General features: G+C 29.1%; 1 protein-coding gene across 1 annotated transcript; it reads left to right on the top strand.

The window, feature by feature from the left end:
* Positions 1–29: 29 nt before the first annotated feature.
* On the top strand, positions 30–20,060 carry cfap119 (cilia and flagella associated protein 119). Its single transcript, XM_056469817.1, has 9 exons — positions 30–96; positions 191–225; positions 386–451; positions 1,221–1,384; positions 2,633–2,703; positions 2,947–3,063; positions 3,160–3,238; positions 3,491–3,607; positions 19,900–20,060. Exons 1-9 carry the CDS (start codon positions 73–75, stop codon positions 20,058–20,060), a joined length of 834 nt encoding a protein of 277 aa, XP_056325792.1. The 5' UTR covers positions 30–72.
* The last annotated feature ends 26 nt before the right edge of the window (positions 20,061–20,086 follow it).

Here is a 20,086-nt window from a genome sequence, read left to right as displayed (position 1 = left end):
TAGGATACGATGTAACATAAGTTACAGGTGGTTTAAATACAGTTGAGCCATTTTCAGAGGCAGGAAAGAGAAATGAAGCCTTTTGAGAACATTACGGTAAACAAACACGCAATTTTCTATATATAACAGTTAAATAATAACTTATATGTGACTTATCTTTATAAATGACGTCAAACTGTAACCTTTTTAGGTGCCCCAGGTTCCAAAAGCACGGGTGCTGTTATGGTAAGTCATCCAGAAAAATTAAATACCACAAAATGACGTTAATAAATACAAACGATAAATACCATATAAAACATCCAGCTCAGTTTGTCTTTTAGCATATTCAGAAATGCACTAAAACCCTCAATAACTCTTTTTATTTGTTTGTTTATTGTATTTCTAGGGCAGACTTGAAACACAGTGATATGGAAGAGCTTGAGAAGAGTACTTTAACTCAAGACATTGAAAGGTTTATTAGTAAATAAACTTTTATAGCTTTTATATACGTATAAAAGCTGGAGTCAGGAAATGTAAATTGTTGTGCACCTCCTGAATGTAATTCTTGCATTACATTGAGGATACTAGAATTCTGTGAATCGAAATTATTCATTTGTATCCAATAAATTACAGATATTTTTGACATTGAAGAAAACTTCTCCTGACCTATTTTATTGAACACGCATAGAATTGATTAAATATTCCAACATCATATAAAATGAACCACGTATATTATTCATTCATTCATTTTCCTCCGGCTTAGTACTTTACTTATTGCCACAGCGGAATGAACCGCCAACTATTCCGGTATATGTTTTGCGCAGAGGATGCCCTTTCAGCCACAACCCAGTACTGGCAACCACCTATATTATGTATACCTTTTTAGAGAAATCCTTCGTTAATCTACATCACAAATACAAACATTTTGTGGTTCTAGAGACCAGAAAGTGTTGGATAACAGAAATGATTTTAAAAATAATTGATGTTGTGTATAATGTTCCAGAACAGTGGTCTCAAACTCAATTCCTGGAGAGCCACAGCCCTGCATAGTTTAGCTCCAACCACCTCCAACTCACACCTGCTTAATAGTCTCTAGTAGTCTTGAACACCTTGATTGGTTGGATCAGCTGTGTTTGATTAGGGTTGGAGCAAAACTGTGTAGAGCTTCGGCCCTCCAGGAATCAAGTTTGAGACCTATGTTCTAGAAGATTTTACATTTACGTTGTTTGCTTCATCTCCAGGATTTTGTGCCATGCGTTAGTGGCTGATGAGTCTCAACCAAAACAGAGAGTACTGCTGGAGCTATACACAAATCTGGTGCGGTTCTGCAGGGAACAAAACTTCAACAGGGAACAAACGTCTGTTCTCATCTCCATTATCAAAAACGTGCATCAGTTTAACATAGGTGATGAAAAATTTGTATACAAATGACATAAATTATAATAATACACAATTTATATTGTAAATTTAGGGCTGTGCGATTTGGGGAAAATATATAATTGTGATTTGTTTTGACAGATATTGCGATTTGATTTCCGATTTAATTTTGAAGTCTAGCTTCAGCTCAATAATCTGTAAGCCGTCACAACAATTCTGCGACAGCTATTAAAAATGACCTGTTTTTGTTTGGTGTCTGTGACTTTGAAACCAAAATATTCCCATATTACAAATGCTATTTTTCTTTGATATTAATTTGTCTATTAATGCATCTGAAGCAGCAGATGCCATAATCCCACTTGTCAGCACTTTCCTGTTTGTTTTCTTTATTAATTGTGGGTCTAGTTTGGCTGCGCAATTCTGAGTGTGCCAAAGTCCCTTTAAGGCAAGTCAATTCACTCAGCTGCCATCTTTTAAACGCATCTTGGGCAGTTTGCTCAGGCACTCTGTTTAAATGGGGAAACATAAAATTCTTCAAAATTGCTTGCCAAGTTTACGATTAAATGTCCTATTAGGAATCACCAAAAAAATTAAACAACAACTGTCTTTAGTTTCTTTTCTAAATGAGAAACTCAAGGCTGGTCCAAGCTTCTCCCCCGGAGAATCCTCAATAATACAATTATATTTCATATTGCAGCCTCTTGCGATTAACTACTCGCAACGTTTCAAACTGCGATTGCGATTCAATTTCGATGAGTTGCACAGCCCTAATATAATTTAATAACAATATATTATACCTAATTATATTACAATTTGATTAGCATTAGTATCTTTCTACCATTAATTAGTGTGTTGCTAGAATAAATTAGAATGTTGATAGTATTTTTGTAGGAATAGCAATTCGTAAATGTGAATTAGTATGTTGCAGTTATGTTTATCATATTATTTGCAGGAATTAACGTGTTGCTAATATGTTTCTATTATGAATTCGAGTGTTAGTATAAATTAGCATGCTGAGAATATAACTAACCCACAGCTAAAGTGAATTAGCATGTGGCTAGCAGTATCTGGCATTTTGCTATCATGTTACTAGCACGTTTTAGCATAATGCTAACATGCTTCTATAACATTAATTAACATAAAATTTATTAGCATATGGCTAAGTAGCTCGTTGGCATGTTTTTTACATGCCAGCATAATTTAACATTTTTAACACACTCTAGGTTAGTTTCTAGGCTTTTCTACATTAAAGTAAACATTCTTATCAACTTTTCAGAAACATCCCTCAATAACACAGATGACTGTTTGACCTACTGTAGTGAACTTCTGCTTTGCCATTCAGTCAGGGTACGTACATACACTACTATTCAAAACAATAGGCTCATTATAGTTTTAGAAGAAATTGTTATTTTTCATGTGTAATTTGATCAGTTTGTTCAAATGTGACTGAAGTAATTTGTAATGTATTTCACAATGATTATTTCCCAATATTTACATTCTCACAGTATTTTTTACATGGTTGACTTTGGTTGAAGACTTCTTTGAAAAACACTAAAATATTCCTGTTTTTCTTTCTCATGTTCAACACAGAGGCCTCCTTTCAGCATCGACCTTTTCAACTCAGAGCAAGTGACTCATATTTTATACTATTTCATCAACACCTATATGAGACACTATTTTTTATACAAGTACATTTTTACTCCAGAGGTGTGTATGATGAGGCTTTTAAATGTTATTGTGTAAAAATAATTTGTAATGTACAGGGCAATTTACTTTTTGACGCGTTTCTCTTACTTGGTAAAGGTTCAGCTAGATATATCTTTGTCATATACTGGAATACCCGAAGACACTGATATAGAGCCAACTGCCAAGAGCCAATCTGGTAAAGTAACACACATTACAAAAAAAAAAAATAAATAAATAAATATATATATATATATATATATATATATATATATATATATATATATATATATATATATATATATCTTTATATCTTTATAACACACATCTGAGATTGAAAAGCATTTATTGACAAAACACACATTACAAAAAAAAAATATATATATATATATATCTTTATAACACACATCTGAGATTGAAAAGCATTTATTGACAATTGTTGTATATAAAGAAAGTCCTGCAGATGAAGAAAGAGAAACTGAGAGGGAGACAGAAATGGACGGAGAAGTTCAGCAAAGCTCTCAACTACCAGAACTGAAGCCCACAGAGATAGAAAGTCTCAAACCAGGTACTAATAAAGTGATTATACGCTGCTTTAAAGTCCTTTAAGGAATAGTTTGCCTAAAAATGACAATTTCATTGTGTTCAACAGAAGGAACAAACTCAAACAGGTATTAAAAAAAAATAGGAGGGAGATTAAATAATGATTGAAATTTCATTATTGGTGAATTATCCCTTTAAAAACTAAAAGAAATACTATAGTGCTGCACAAGGCACTTTAAGAATGCATTTTTGGTTTTATATTGACCAATATATGCATTTTTGTGTTTTTCTTCCCATTTGACAAACTGTTATGAATTAATCATCATGAATTTATTTCCTATTTTATGCTTACATATTTGTTTAAAATGCATTCAGGCCTATTTTAACCTGGAAGACATAAACAAAATGTCTTAAATGCATAATTTTAGTTAGGGAATTACACTGAAAATGCTTTTATATACTCAAATAGTTTTCACAATTGTTTTCATAATTTCTATTTAAATTTTTTAGAAGAAAACATCAGATGTTTCTTTTTTGGGTCTTTTTGTACTCTGGGTATGTATGAAGCACATTTAGGTTGTTATTCTATATTATTTATATTACTGTCATAAAATTTGTAAAATATATTTAGCCTTTTCTCATGTTCAAGACACATTTGGTACAAATTTTCTTCATAAACATGAATATTTATACATATTGATAAAGCACTGTAGCATGAAAAATGTATTTGTGCAAGTGTTGTGAATGTCTGAAATAATTAATGTAGGTTTTAAAAGTTTAGAGTGTTATATATGTGTACATATACATACACACACACACACACACACACACACACGCACGCACACACACACATTGCAACAGGACTTTTGGTTTGGTTTATATATAGTTTATAAATGAAGAGTTCAAATGCAAAACCCTCTAAATCCATCAAACCTCTTTTCTTGTGAATGAGCATTTTTATCAGGCTCCTCTGATTAGGTTCAGAAGTTTCGTTTTATATGTAATAATACGTTTATTAGCTAGTAAATAAAATAACTTTTTTCAAAATGGCACTGTAGACAATTCTTTGGTTTTTAAGAAGGGATATTTTCTTTAGCGTCAAAACCAGCTAAATCCACTTCTGCTTTTTTTGCAAAAACCTCTAAATCCACCTATTGGGACAAGACATTTTAATTAGTTGAAAAATTACAAAAGATGCGATTAGAAATTATTTTACCAAACATATAACACATTACACAAACCATCTAAAATTAAAAATAGATAAATCTGTCAAGTAAGTGGTGGTTCATTCTGCTGTGGTAACCCCTGATAAACCAGGGACTAAGCAGAAAGAAAAATTAATGAATGAAATCCGTCAAGTGCATTAATCAATAACATTAAAATTGACATTAATTAATTCTTAACAATCTGTTGTCACTTCTGATATTTGGGAATTGGATTTAATGTAAGTAGAGCAATGTAAACAAGCTCTTTAGATTCAGATAATGTGGTGTAAAAACATTAAGAAACATCAATATCTGTGCGTTGTTCATTACAAAAAAAATCATTTATTGAAGTAATATAAAAAATGTATAGTTTTATACAATATATGTATCTTTTAAAACATAGCTTGCATTAGCAAATTAAACACAAGGTAAGGCCTACTGTGCAAAAAAGGGATGTCTCTCAGAAGCCGTCATTTATTCATCCTCACTATACTCAAGATCTTGGTCTCTTTTTGTAATGAGGAGGCTGAGGTTTTGTTAGAATCCATGTGCGGAAATATATTAAAAGGGTGAGACAAAGACATCAACGTATTAACAGGCAAATAGTGGGTAACAGGAAAGCAGTCCAAACCAATCAAAGGGACAAATCCAGTAGACGTAGTAATAATGCAGGCAGAGGATCAATGCAACAACAATCAGTCCAAAACAGATCAAAAGGGCAAAGACAGAAAATGTATGTGGTCAAGGCAGGCAGGGTCATACAAAGGAATGCAGTCATGAAAGTCACTTGGAACAACGCTTGGTAAGGCAGGTAAACTGGCAATACTTCGCAAGGAAGCATGGCCTGAGCACTCACTGAAATACAGCACAAACAGGAAGTGGCCGCAGAGGGAGCGGAGATGAGTCAGTAGTAGGGCGAGGGCTCCCTCTGCTGACGTGGCGTTACACTTTTTCATCTATTGTTTATCAACATAGCATCCATGCAGGATAAAAGAACGGCATCTTTGTCTTTCGTAAAATGGAGTTGCTGTTTAATGTAGCTATAGTAAATCGGACTCATTAAAAGTAGCACAGCTGCGCAAAAAAACGTTATGAAAGCATGTTACACTTCCGACTGTACAGTGTGTATTCTTTATCTTATAATGCACAGAGTTTTGAGGTTAGGGACGTTTTCTTTTGCCATTCACTGACAGTCGGACAGGCTCATGCAGTTCATCAAACTCCGTCTTTGAAAATCTAAATCGAATGCGGAATAAAACAGTCTCCTAAAAAAGCCAACATATCAGAGTGCTGCTACATTGAAAACATATGATTCGATTTGCGGCTTCTAATTGGTTCTCGGGACATAGCGGCTTTTGCTGTCAAAGACAAGTGGCATGTAGCGGCTTTGCATACAAACTATATATATTTAGCTGGGCCGCTAAATATACAAAAAGACATTTACAATACTATTATAGATGCAATTACAATGTAATAACAATGTAATAACATTTATACATTTCTTGGCTGTAACTACAATGCAATTGTAATGTAATGACTTGGTAATTACAATGCAACGACGCAGTAATTGCACACACAATAAAAGTTTGTAACAACATATGTACTATATATTTACATATAAATACACAAATACTGTGCTTGAAACATACAAAGAAACAAATAACAATGTAGTTTTATTACATCGTAATTACATTGTTATTACAATGTTATTACACTGTTATTACAATGTTAATAAACTGTTATTACACTGTTATTACACTGTAATTACACTGTTATTACACTGTTATTACACTGTAATTACACTGTTATTACAATGTTAATAAACTGTTATTACAATGTTATTACATTGTTATTACATTGTAACTGAATCTATGATAGTATTGTAAATGTATTTTTCTATATTTCATTTATTTCATTGTTATTACATTGTAATTAAAATGTTATTACAATGTTATTACATTGTTATTAAATTTCTTGGCATACAAGAAACAAATAACAATGTAATTACAGTTTTATTACATTGTAATTACATTGTTATTACAATGTTATAACATTGTTATTACATTGTAATTACATTGTTACTGCATCTATGATAGTATTGTAAATGTATTTTTCTATATTTCATGTATTTCGTTGTTATTACGTTGTAATTACAATGTTAATACAATGTAGTTACAATGGTATTACATTGTAATTAAAATGTTACTACAATGTTATTATATTGTTATTACATTTTAAGTACAACGCGATTACATTGTTGTTACATTGTAATTACAATGATATTACATTGCTATTACATTGTAATTGCATCTATGATAGTATTGTAAATGTAATTCTATATTTCATTGTTATTACATTGTAATTAAAATGTTACTACATTGTTATTACATTATTATTACAATGTTATTAAAAACATTTACATTTATAAATTTCTTGGCTGTCACGACAATGTGATTATAATGTAATGACTTGGTAATTACAATGCAACGACGCAGTAATTGCACACAATAAAAGTTTGTAACAACATAAGTACTATATATTTACATATAAATACACAAATACTGTACTTGAAACATACAAGGAAACAAATAACAATGTAATTACAGTTTTATTACATTGTAATTGCATCTATGATAGTATTGTAAATGTATTTTTCTATATTTCAAGTATTTCATTGTTATTACATTGTAACTAAAATGTTATTACAATGTTATTATATTGTTATTACATTGTAATTACAATGTTATTAAAAACATTTACTTTATAAATTTCTTGGCTGTCACTACAATGTGATTATAATGTAATGACTTGGTAATTACAATGCAACAACGCAGTAATTGTATACGCAACAAAAGTTTGTAACAACATAAGTACTATATAGTTACATATAATACACAAATACTATACTTGAAACATACAAAAAATAACTAGGTAATTACAGTTTTATTACATTGTAATTACATTGTTATTACATTGTAATTGCATCTATGATAGTATTGTAAATGTATTTTTCTATATTTCATGTATTTCATTGTTATTACATTGTAATTAAAATGTTATTACAATGTTATTACATTGTTATTACATTGTTATTACATTGTAATTACAATGTTACTAAAACCATTTACGTTTATAAATTTCTTGGCTGTCACTACAATGTAATTATAATGTAATGATTTGGTAATTTCAATGCAACGACACAGTAAATGCACACAGATTAAAAGTTTGTAACAACATAAGTACTATATATTTACATATAAATACACAAATACTGTCCTTGAAACATACAAAGAAACAAATAACAATGTAATTACAGTTTTATTACATTGTAATTACATTGTTATTACATTATATTTGCATCTATGATAGTATTGTAAATGTATTTTTCTATAATTCATGTATTTTTTTTGTTTTTTTTACATTGTAGTTAAATTGTTATTACATTGTTATTACATTGTTATAACATTGTAACTACAATGTCATTAAAACATTTACGTTTATACATTTCTTGGCTGTCACTACAATGTAATTATAATGTAATGATTTGGTAATTACAATGCAACGACGCAGTAATTGCACACACTATAAAAGTTTGTAACAACATAAGTACCATATATTTACATATAAATGCACAAATACTATACTTGAAACATACAAAGAAACAAATAACAATGTAATTAAAATGTTATTACAATGTTATTATATTGTTGATACATTGTAATTACATTGTTATTACATTGTAATTGCATCTATGATAGTATTGTAAATGTATTTTTCTATATTTCGTTGTTATTACGTTGTATCTACAATGTTATTACAATGTAATTACAATGTTATTACATTATTACATTGTAATTAAAATGTTTAATGTTATTATATTGTTATTACATTGTAAGTACAATGTTATTACATTGTCATCACATTGTAAATACAATGTTTTTACATTGTTATTACATTGTAATTGCATCTATGATAGTATTGTAAATGTATTTTTCTATATTTAATGTATTTTATTATTATGATGTAATTACGTTGTAATTACAATGTTATTACAATGTTATTACATAGTAATTTCAACGTTATTACATTGTAACTAAAATGTTATTACAATGTTATTACATAGTAATTACCATGTTATTACATAATAAATACATCCACACTAAAAGTTTGTAACTGCATATGTACTGTGTATATTTATGTATAAATACACAAATACTGTACATGAAATATTGAAAGAAACATTCGAGTTTGAAAATATCTTGGATGTAGTTACAATGTTATACCAATGTAATTACAATGTAATGACATAGTAATTTTGTAAGTACATGTGTACCATGTATATTTACTTATACAACTATAAATAACCAAATACTGTACGTGCGATATACAAAGAAACATTTACATTTATAAATATTGTCTTGGATGTAACTACAAAGTATTTGCAATGTAAATACAGTAATTACAGTGTAACGACACAGTAATGGCACACAAGATAAAAGTTTGAAATTACATATTGCATGACATACGAAATTACAATGTAATTACCATGTAAAAACGTTACTACATAGTAATTATAATGTAATGTCAATGTAATTACATCCAAAATGACACATTGTAATTACATATGTACTGTGCATATTTACATATAAATACACAATACTAAACATGAAATATACAAAGAAACATTTAAGTAAAAATATTATGTTGGATGTAACTAAAATGTAATTACAATGTAATGACATAGTAATTACAATGTAATGACACAGTAATTGCACACAAGATAAAAGTTTGTAATTGCATGTTACTTCTCAGATGTAATTATAATGTTATAACTATGTAAAAATGTTTTTACATGGTAATTATAATACAATGATAATGTAATTACATCCAAAATAAAAGATTGTAATTACATCCAGATGTAGTTACATAGTTATAACAATGTAAAAATGGAATACATAAAAAGTATAATGTTATGACAATGTACAATAGCAACGTAATTACAATGTAATGATATAGTAATTAAGTTTGTAATAACATGTGTACTGTGTATATTTATGTATGCAACTATAAATCTCCAAATGCTGTACATGCAATAAACAAAGAAACATAAATCTATCGCAGATGTAATTACAATGTTATAACAATGTAATTACAATGTCATTGCATCCAAAATAAAAGTTTGTAATTACATATGTAACATGAATATTAACATAAATATACAAATGCTGTACTTATACAAAGAAAAATATGCAAAGAAACATGTTTATAAATATTATCTTGGATGTAATTACAATGTAATAGCAATGAAATTACAATGTAATGACAATTACAATGCAACGACAGTAATTGCACACAAGATAAGTTTGTAATTACATCTCAGATGTAATTGCAATGTTATAACAATTTAAAAATGTTATAACATAGTAATTGTAATGTAATGACAAAGTAATTACATCCAAAATAAAAGATTATAATTACATATTTACTGTGTATTTTTATGTATAAATACACAAATACTGTACATGAAATATAGAAACATTTACGTTTATCGTTCTCTTGGATGTAATTACATTGTAATAGCATTGTAATTACATCGTATAAGCAATGTATTTACATTGTAACAGCAATGTAATTACATTGTAATAGCAATGTAATTACAATGTAGTAGCAATGTATTTACATTGTAGTATCAATGTAATTACATTGTAGTAGCAATGTAATTACATCATAATAGCAATGTAATTACAATGTAATTACAATGTAATAGCAGCGTAATTACAATGTAATGGCATAGTAATTTAGTTTGTAATTACATGTTTACTTTGTATATTTGTATACAACTACAACTAAATACTGTACATGCAAAATACAAAGGAACATTTACATTTATAAATACTATCTTGGATGTAACTGTAATTATTATGTCATTACATTGTAATGTAACAACACAATAATTGTACACAAGACAAAATTTCATGATGCGATATAATATCAACGTAATTACAATGTAATGACATAGTAATTAAGTTTGTAATTACATGTGTACAGTATATATATTTACGTATACAACTATAAATAACCAAATATACATGCAATATACAAAGAAACTTAAGTCTATCGCAGATTTTTGTAAAGTTTGTAATTGCATGTTACTTCTCAGATGTAATTATAATGTTATAACTATGTAAAAATGTTTTTACATGGTAATTATAATACAATGACAATGTAATTACATCCAAAATAAAAGATTGTAATTACATCCAGATGTAGTTACAAAGTTATAACAATGTAAAAATGTAACTACATAAAAAGTATAATGTAATGACAATGTAATTACATCTAAAATAAAAAAATTTAATTACATATGTACATATTTATGTAAAAATACTCAAATACTGTACATAAAATAAACAAAGAAACATTTACATTTATAAATTTCTTGGCTGTAACTACAATGTAATTATAATGTAATGACTTGGTAATTACAATGCAACGAAGCAGTATTTGCGCACACAATAAAGTTTGTAACAGCATAAGTACTATATATTTACATAAAAATACACAAATACTGTACTTGAAACATACAAAGAAACAAATGTTTATAAATATTTTGGATGTAATTACAATGTAATGACAGTAATTACAAATTAACGACACAGCAATTGCACACAAGATAAATGTTTGTAATTACATCTCAGATGTAAATAAAGTGTTATAACAATGTATATACAATATGATTACATCCAAAATAAAAGTTTCCAATTACATATGTACTGTCTATATTTACATAAAAATACAAAAATACTGTACTTGAAATAATCAAAGAAACATGTTTATATATATTAATTTGGCTGTAATTACAGTGTAATAGCAATGTAATTACAGTGTAATGACATAATAATTACAAATGTAATGACAGTAATTGCACACATGATAAGTTTGTAATTACATATTACATCTCAGATGTAATTACAATGTTATAACAGTGTAATTACAATAATGTTATTACAACATAAATACAGCAAAAATAAAAGTTTGTAATTACATGAGTACTGTGTATATTTACGTATAAATACACAAATACTGTACTTGAAATAATCAAAGAAATATATGTGTTTATAACTATTACCATAGATGTAATTACAATGTAACAGCAATGTAATTACAATAAAAAGACATAGTAATTACACTGTAATGACAGTAATACAAAATAAAATGCAATTACAATGTAATTACAATGTATTAACAGTAATACAAGATAAAATACAATTACAATGTAATTACAATGTAATGACAGTGATCAAGATAAGTTTGTAATTACATATTACATCTCAGATGTAATTACAATGTTAAAATAGTGTATTTACAATAATGTTATAACAATGTAAATACAGCCAAAATAAAAGTTTGTAAATACATATGTACTGTGTATATTTACATATAAATACACACATACTGTACTTGAAATAATCAAAGAAACATGTTTATAAATATTATCATAGATGTAATAACAATGTAACAGCAACGTAATTACAATACAAAGACATAGTAGATACAATGTAATGACAGTAATACAAGATAAAATACAATTACAAAATAGTAACAATGTAATTACAACGTATTTACATAGTAATTGCAACGTGATGACAGTAATACAAGATAAAAGTTTGTAATTACATGTGTATTGTTTTTATTACATGTACAACTATAAATAACAAAATACTGTACATGATATATACAAAGTAAAAAAAATGCATAAAATTATCTTGGATGTAATTACAATCTAATAGCAATGTAATTACAATGTAATGACAGTTATTGCACACAAGATAAAATGTTGTAATTACATATTACATCTCAAATGTAGTTACATAATTGTAACAATGGAAAAAAATGTAACTACATAGTAATTATATAGTAATGATAATGTAATTACATCTAAAATAAAAAGTTTAATTACATATGTACATATTTTCATATAAATACACAAATACTGTACATGAAATATACAAAGAAACATTTGGATGTAACTACAATGTAATGACTTGGTAATTACAATGCAATGACGCAGTAATTGCATACACAATAAAAGTTTGTAATTACATATGAACACACAAATACTGTACTTGAAATATGCAAAGAAACATGTTTATAAATATTATTTTTGGATGTAATTACAATGTAATTGCAATGTAATTACAATGTAATGACATAATAGTTACAATGTAATGACAGTTATTGCACACAAGATAAGTTTGTAATTACATATTACATCTCAAATGTAATTACAATGTAAAAACGGGTATTAATAGCAAATAAAATTTAATGACAATGTATTTACATCCAAATTAAAAGCTTGTAATTCCATATGTACTGTGTATTTTAACAAATAAATACAAAAATACTATACTTGAAACATACAAAGAAACAAATAATGTAATTACAGTTTTATTACATTGTAATTACATTGTTAATACAATGTTATTACATTGTTATTACAATACATTGTTATTACATTGTAGTTGCATCTATGATAGTATTGTAAATGTATTTTTCTATATTTCATGTATTTCATTGTTGTTACATTGTAATTAAAATGTTATTACAATGTTATTACATTGTTATTACATTGTAATTACAATGTTATTAAAAAAAGTTTTTACGTTTATAAATTGCTTGGCTCTCGATGTAATTGCATGCAAAATAAAAGATTGTAATTACATATTTATTGTGTTTAAGTATAAATACATAAATACTGTACATGTAATATACGAAGAAACATTTGTTTATGATTATCTTGGATGTAATTACATTCTAGTAACAAAGTAATTATATTGCAGCAGCTATGTAATTGCAACGTATTTACAACGTAATAGCAACGTAATTACAATGTAATGACATAGTAATTAAGTTTGTAATAACATGTGTACTGTGTATATTTATGTATGCAACTATAAATCTCCAAATGCTGTACATGCAATAAACAAAGAAACATAAATCTATCGCAGATGTAATTACAATGTTATAACAATGTAATTACAAAGTCATTGCATCCAAAATAAAAGTTTGTAATTACATATGTAACATGAATATTAACATAAATATACAAATGCTGTACTTATACAAAGAAAAATATGCAAAGAAACATGTTTATAAATATTATCTTGGATGTAATTACAATGTAATAGCAATGAAATTACAATGTAATGACAATTACAATGCAACGACAGTAATTGCACACAAGATAAGTTTGTAATTACATCTCAGATGTAATTGCAATGTTATAACATTTTAAAAATGTTATTACATAGTAATTGTAATGTAATGACAAAGTAATTACATCCAAAATAAAAGATTATAATTAGATATTTATTGTGTATTTTTATGTATAAATACACAAATACTGTACATGAAATATAGAAAGAAACATTTACGTTTATCGTTCTCTTGGATGTACTTACATTGTAATAGCAATGTACTTACATTGTAATAGCAATGTACTTACATTGTAATAGCAATGTAATTACATTGTAATAGCAATGTAATTACATTGTAATAGCAATGTACTTACATTGTAATAGCAATGTAATTACATTGTAATAGCAATGTAATTACATTGTAATAGCAACGTGATTACATTGTAATAGCAATGTAATTACATTGTAATACCAGCGTAACTACAATGTAATGGCATAGTAATTTAGTTTGTAATTACATATTTACTTTGTATATTTGTATACAACTACAACTAAATATTGTACATGCAAAATACAAAGGAACATTTACATTTATAAATTCTATCTTGGATGTAACTGTAATTATTATGTCATTACATTGTAATGTAACAACACAATAATTGTACACAAGACAAAATTTCGTGATGTGATATAATATCAACGTAATTATAACGTAATGACATAGTAATTAAGTTTGTAATTACATGTGTACAGTATATATTTACGTATACAACTATAAATAACCAAATATTATACATGCAATATACAAAGAAACTTAAGTCTATTGCAGATGTAATTATAATGTCCTTACATCCAAAATAAAAATTTGTATTTACATATCGTCGACTTAGAATTATATGGGTCTATCTGCGTTCTCAAGGATTTTGTGATATTGAGCTTCCAAGATTTGCATTCCATATAGGAAACAGTATGTGCGTAACGCTAAATGTACTCTAAATGTAAATGATCAAAATTCTCTTATATTTGGAAATTGGGGTAAAATAAACAGGGCAATTGCAGATAGAATAGCAGATAGAACCTTCTAATTAGTCATTCATAATAGTCATTTTCTGCTTGAAATTATAAGGTTCTATCTGGCAGATCATTGATTGAAGCATTACTTTTTAAGAAATACAACCAGTCTGCTTATTAATTTAATTAAAAAATATATAAATTGGTGTTGTAACAATATGTTAATGTTTAAGTTTTTTTTTTTTTTTTGCTTTCTATAACATTTAATTAGTGTTTTAAAAGGATTTTTTTCTTATTCAAATTAAGCACGCAAGGCTGTGCTAAATATTTTGTCCAGTACAGCTGTTAATTTTATGTAATTAATATGAAATATGTACTTTATATGAATTATTGAATTATATTTATTGAATTATATGCCCCATGAATTAAAGTATTTGCCCTTCAAGGCAAATTTAAAGACTTTAAAGGAAAACAGACAATGAGCAAATGAGTTTAATAAACACTGAAAATGTTTCACTGACTACATATACACAAAATAATATTTCAAATTTAATATATTACATTTTTTTAATAACCGTTTCTTTTTTAACAATGTAAAAATCAACATTTCATCTCAATGTCAAAAAATGCTTCTAAATCATCACATTTACAAACTTTTTCAGTTTCAGGTTTCTTCTCAATTTTATGTGGTGCAGCATTATGTAGTCGCTTCTGATTTTGTGTTTCTTTCTGGTCTTTCCCACTGTCAATGGAGCAGTCCGGGGGATTGTCAAAAAAAGACGCCCTCATGCGTGCATTCGAAACGCTGATTGGCTCAGAGAAAAAGCCTTATAGAGCCAATCTGGAGTTCGATTTTGTAGATAAAACCTTTTTTGTTTTTTAAATAAAAAGTCTTAAAATGTAAACAATTTATATATATAAAAAAATAACAAAAAAATAATCACATGATGTAATTAAGTTGTCATTTAATAAGAATATGTGAAATACTCAATTTTGACAAAAATGTCAGATAGAACCTTATAAATCTACAAAAGATATTTACATTAGATGCCGCTTAAGCTATTGTTGTCTATTGGAAGAAATGAGTCTATAGAGCCGCACATTATAAAATGTTCTGTCTATAAGCTTTGTTTTCTCATTACTACACCCGTACACAGTGCTAAAGTCCAGCATCTTCACATTGGCTTTAGTCTTGACTAGTGCGATTGAATGACATATGTCATGGGAGCCCTGTACAAATGTGGCGGCGCTATTGACATATGCTCGAGTGTGTGTATATATATATATATATATATGTGTATATATGTGTGTATATATGTGTGTGTGTGTGTGTGTATATATATATATATATATATATATATATATATATATATATATATATATATATATATGTGTGTGTGTGTGTGTGTGTGTGTGTGTGTGTGTGTGTGTATATATATATATATATATATATATATATATATATATATATATATATATATATATATATATATATATATATATATATATATATATATATATATATATATGATAATTAAGTAAAGAAGTAATCATTTCTAAAAAAATAATAATAAAAAAATAGCTCTCTGTTTTTGCTGCCATAAAACCTGAGTTGGAAGTTTTTGACCAGTCTGTAGACTGGAGTATTATTCATTAATTTTGTCTCATACTGATTAACTTTGTCAAAGTTTGTAATTAACTATAAAGAGCACCTGCAGATCAGCTACTGGCATTTAAAACAGCCAATGAAGTATTGAAGGCATCGCCACTAAAGGACTTTATGTTGTTTGTCTTATTTTCCAGTCTTATTTTGACTTGCTCCCGAATTTACCCCATACTATCTGTCTCTTACTTCCTTTATATGTGATGCATAATTTCCATCCATACTCCAAGCATTGATCAACTTCTTCAGTATTCTTAAATTTTCTAGTCTTATCTCAAGCCTTGGCAAATAACTGAGAAAGCACCAATGTAGACTTCTTGCAAAGTATTTTACAGTATTTTAAAAATACAACACACTAAAGTATTTTGATACAAAATAAGCCACTTTTAAAAATCCCTATCAAATACAAATGACTAAATACTACTTATATCATAAATACTGCCCATCCCTGACAATGACAAATTGCTGTTCAGATTACAGTGTGGTTACAGTCAGTTTAAACAAATGTGATGTTATGGTGTTTCATAAAGTAATGACTGATATGATATAATGACAATTAAAATGAAAATGATAACTAAGTCTGTTGTTCAGGGGCGGACTGGGACAAAAATTCAGCCCTGGCACTGTAGCCACACCAGCCCACATTACCACACCGACACAGCCCCACCCATGGACACGCACATCCACACATTATATTAGTGTACAGATGGTGAAATAATATACGCAGTGCCAAATGTAATAGATATTAAAACATTTAAATGTATGTGACTGGAACAAAAACAACCTCTTTATAAAAAATGTATACATACAGTAAAAACTTAATAAAAAATGTTTGTCTGCTATTATATGATAGAAGTAACCTTTGAATGTGTCTCACGCACACACACACACACACACACACACACACACACACACACAGAGCTTTACACACAAATGGACACGCAGCACGCAGCATGTGCAAAATGTCCTGTATGTCCAAAGAATTTTGTCAGTTGTTGTGTCTGAGTGAGAAAAGAATTGATGAAATTTGAGAGATGTAATCATTAAATGCATTTTGTGCCAAAACAATGAGAATTGATCCCTAGTTCAGCCCACATAGACTTCTGTTGTGCTCACTGTGTCAAGAGTTTTGCAAAAGTGTCCTATATAGAGAAATGTGTCCTAGCGTCTGTAAAAAACTTTATTACACTTAAGTAATAACAGTAGCACAAAAGGCAATACAATATATAACAAAAAAGCTGAAATATTTGTGTGTACTAGCAGATTTGTACATTTTTAATCCTTCATGATATATAGCTTTTTTTGATATAAAGTATGCTGAAGTGTTGCTAGTGCTGCATCTCCATTTGTGTGTGTGTGTGACACACATTCACAGGCTACTCCTATCATAGGGGTTAATTTATCGTTAATTAGCCACAGTCTTAAAAAGGCTTACATGAGCTTTTATTTTGAAGTGTTTCTGGCAATCAGACAGTTTATTCTTATTTGTTTCGGGACCACACACACACACACACCAACCTACATGGATACTCCGAAGTGATGTTTAGCACTTGCATGCTCAGTACTTGTTGGAAACTTTGTGGAAAAAGAATAAAGAATTCTGGATTGATTGCAGCTCGTTGCCTCTGACTGACCAGATATCTGTGGTGAACTAGCCCCCACTGACAACCCCTAACTGGTTTGGGGTTTCTATATCCGTTTTCTGTACACAGTATTAAGAAACTGTCAGCATTTGTGTCAGGGTGTGTTTCTCTTACGGCTGTATTCCTACCTCCATGACACTTGACTCTGCTGCAGCAGTCAGGCTATCTGCACTGCCACTGGGTCCAGAAACATTCTAGTTTGAATAGATGAACACAGGAGTCAGGAAAGGAAGAACACAAGCAAGCCAATGTCTGACTATTGCATAGATATATACTACAATATTGCCTGTAAAAGAAGTCTATGTTCCACCTACATACTGTGACATATGCATGTATTTAATGTTTTACTTTAAAGACTAGCTATGTATTTAGAGTTGACCATAAATTCCTACAGTACTATAGCTATAGCTGTTCTGTGTATACCCTAAATTCCACGTTATCTGCTTATAATGATATTTTAAAATGTATGGGAGTTCCACGCTGAGTTAACTGTTAAACACAGTGTAGGTTACTGTCAAAAACTGTCAGAAGTAGCGTGAATGACATTAAAATTAATTAATATTTTTATTTTAGTATAATTAAGGGGGTCAGTCACACACCAGAAGCGCTGCTCGGCGACGCACAGCGTCGCGCCGCGCAACGCCATGCATTTCAGAATTCTAATTTCTAAACAAAAGTTTCTAAGGTACACAAGTCGGCAGCTGTCATGTGAATATGCGCGTCTGATGTGCCATACTTTCAACTGTCATGTGCTCGCCGTGTTGCGGCGCATCCGATGTGTGACCTGCTTTATTTTCTGTTCCCTTCTTACCTCCTCTACCGCGCTACTGTCCTCCGATGCATTTACACCTCCTCTCGCGAATATTTCGGTTAATTTTATGCATTTGGCAGCATCTGATTTTAGAGCCCTTTTCTTGCTCTCTCTGACCTTTTCAGCACCGCCTTTCCTTTTTTACGGTCCATATTTTGACATTAACGTTAGCTTGCGTTGTGTTGCATTTACTGTTTGACCATCTTGCCAGATTTTGATTACATCAGCGTGATCCACAGCCTCTGATTGGGTCGGCCCATCTCGAGACCGGCCGGCCGTCGCCGATTGGCCCAAATGCTTAACATGTATCATTATTATAATTATCAATCATCATTATTATTATTATTATTATTATTGTTGTTGTCATCAACAGCAACATTATATTCACATCTTGCAAGAGATAAAAGCTGCCAGCATGCAAAAACAATACATATTAAAAAAAAAAAAAAAAAAAAAAAAAAAAAAAAAAAAAAAAAAACCTGACCGGCCCACATTTTAAAACTGCTCCGGCCCTTCTGGCATTTGCCAGAATTGCCAGACGGCCAGTCCGCCCCTGCTGTTGTTCATAAAACACAAAACGCTGAAGTAGTAAAAAAATACTTTTGCAATTTTTAATATTTTTAGTCATTTAGAAAACCTGTCGATACAAGTGGAAGAGATTTTTAAAACAGCGATTACATATCATTCATTCTAAACTGCATGCAGTTGTATATAATCCTCACTTCATACAGCAAGTTAAATAAATGTATATGCTCACGTATGCACACTATGTTTTTATTTCCACAAGGGTTTTCATCAAAATCTGACCTCAGGACTATAGTTGAAAAAGAAGTGAGGGATGAAGTGATGCGACTGAGCGCTCAGCTGCAACAAGAGTTAAAAAACAGCGCGGATCAGCTCAATAATGCCATCAGTAAACTGGAGACCAACATTCAAGTTAAGAAGTAAGAGAACAGTCTTCTGGAAAGCACTCA

The sequence above is a fragment of the Danio aesculapii genome, chromosome 12 (assembly GCF_903798145.1).
Source record: "Danio aesculapii chromosome 12, fDanAes4.1, whole genome shotgun sequence".
NCBI classification, from domain to species: domain Eukaryota; kingdom Metazoa; phylum Chordata; class Actinopteri; order Cypriniformes; family Danionidae; genus Danio; species Danio aesculapii.
Note: the sequence above shows the minus strand (reverse complement) of the source record. Positions and strands in the feature narration are given on the sequence as shown.

What these genes read in the sequence shown, in the direction of transcription:
- cfap119 (XM_056469817.1), top strand. Translation starts at nt 73, where the DNA reads ATGAAGCCTTTTGAGAACATTACG. An exon ending in AAAGCACGGGTGCTGTTATG is followed by an intron (nt 226 to 385) that starts GTAAGTCATCCA and finishes TTGTATTTCTAG; the next exon opens with GGCAGACTTGAAACACAGTG. An exon ending in CGTGCATCAGTTTAACATAG is followed by an intron (nt 1,385 to 2,632) that starts GTGATGAAAAAT and finishes TCAACTTTTCAG; the next exon opens with AAACATCCCTCAATAACACA.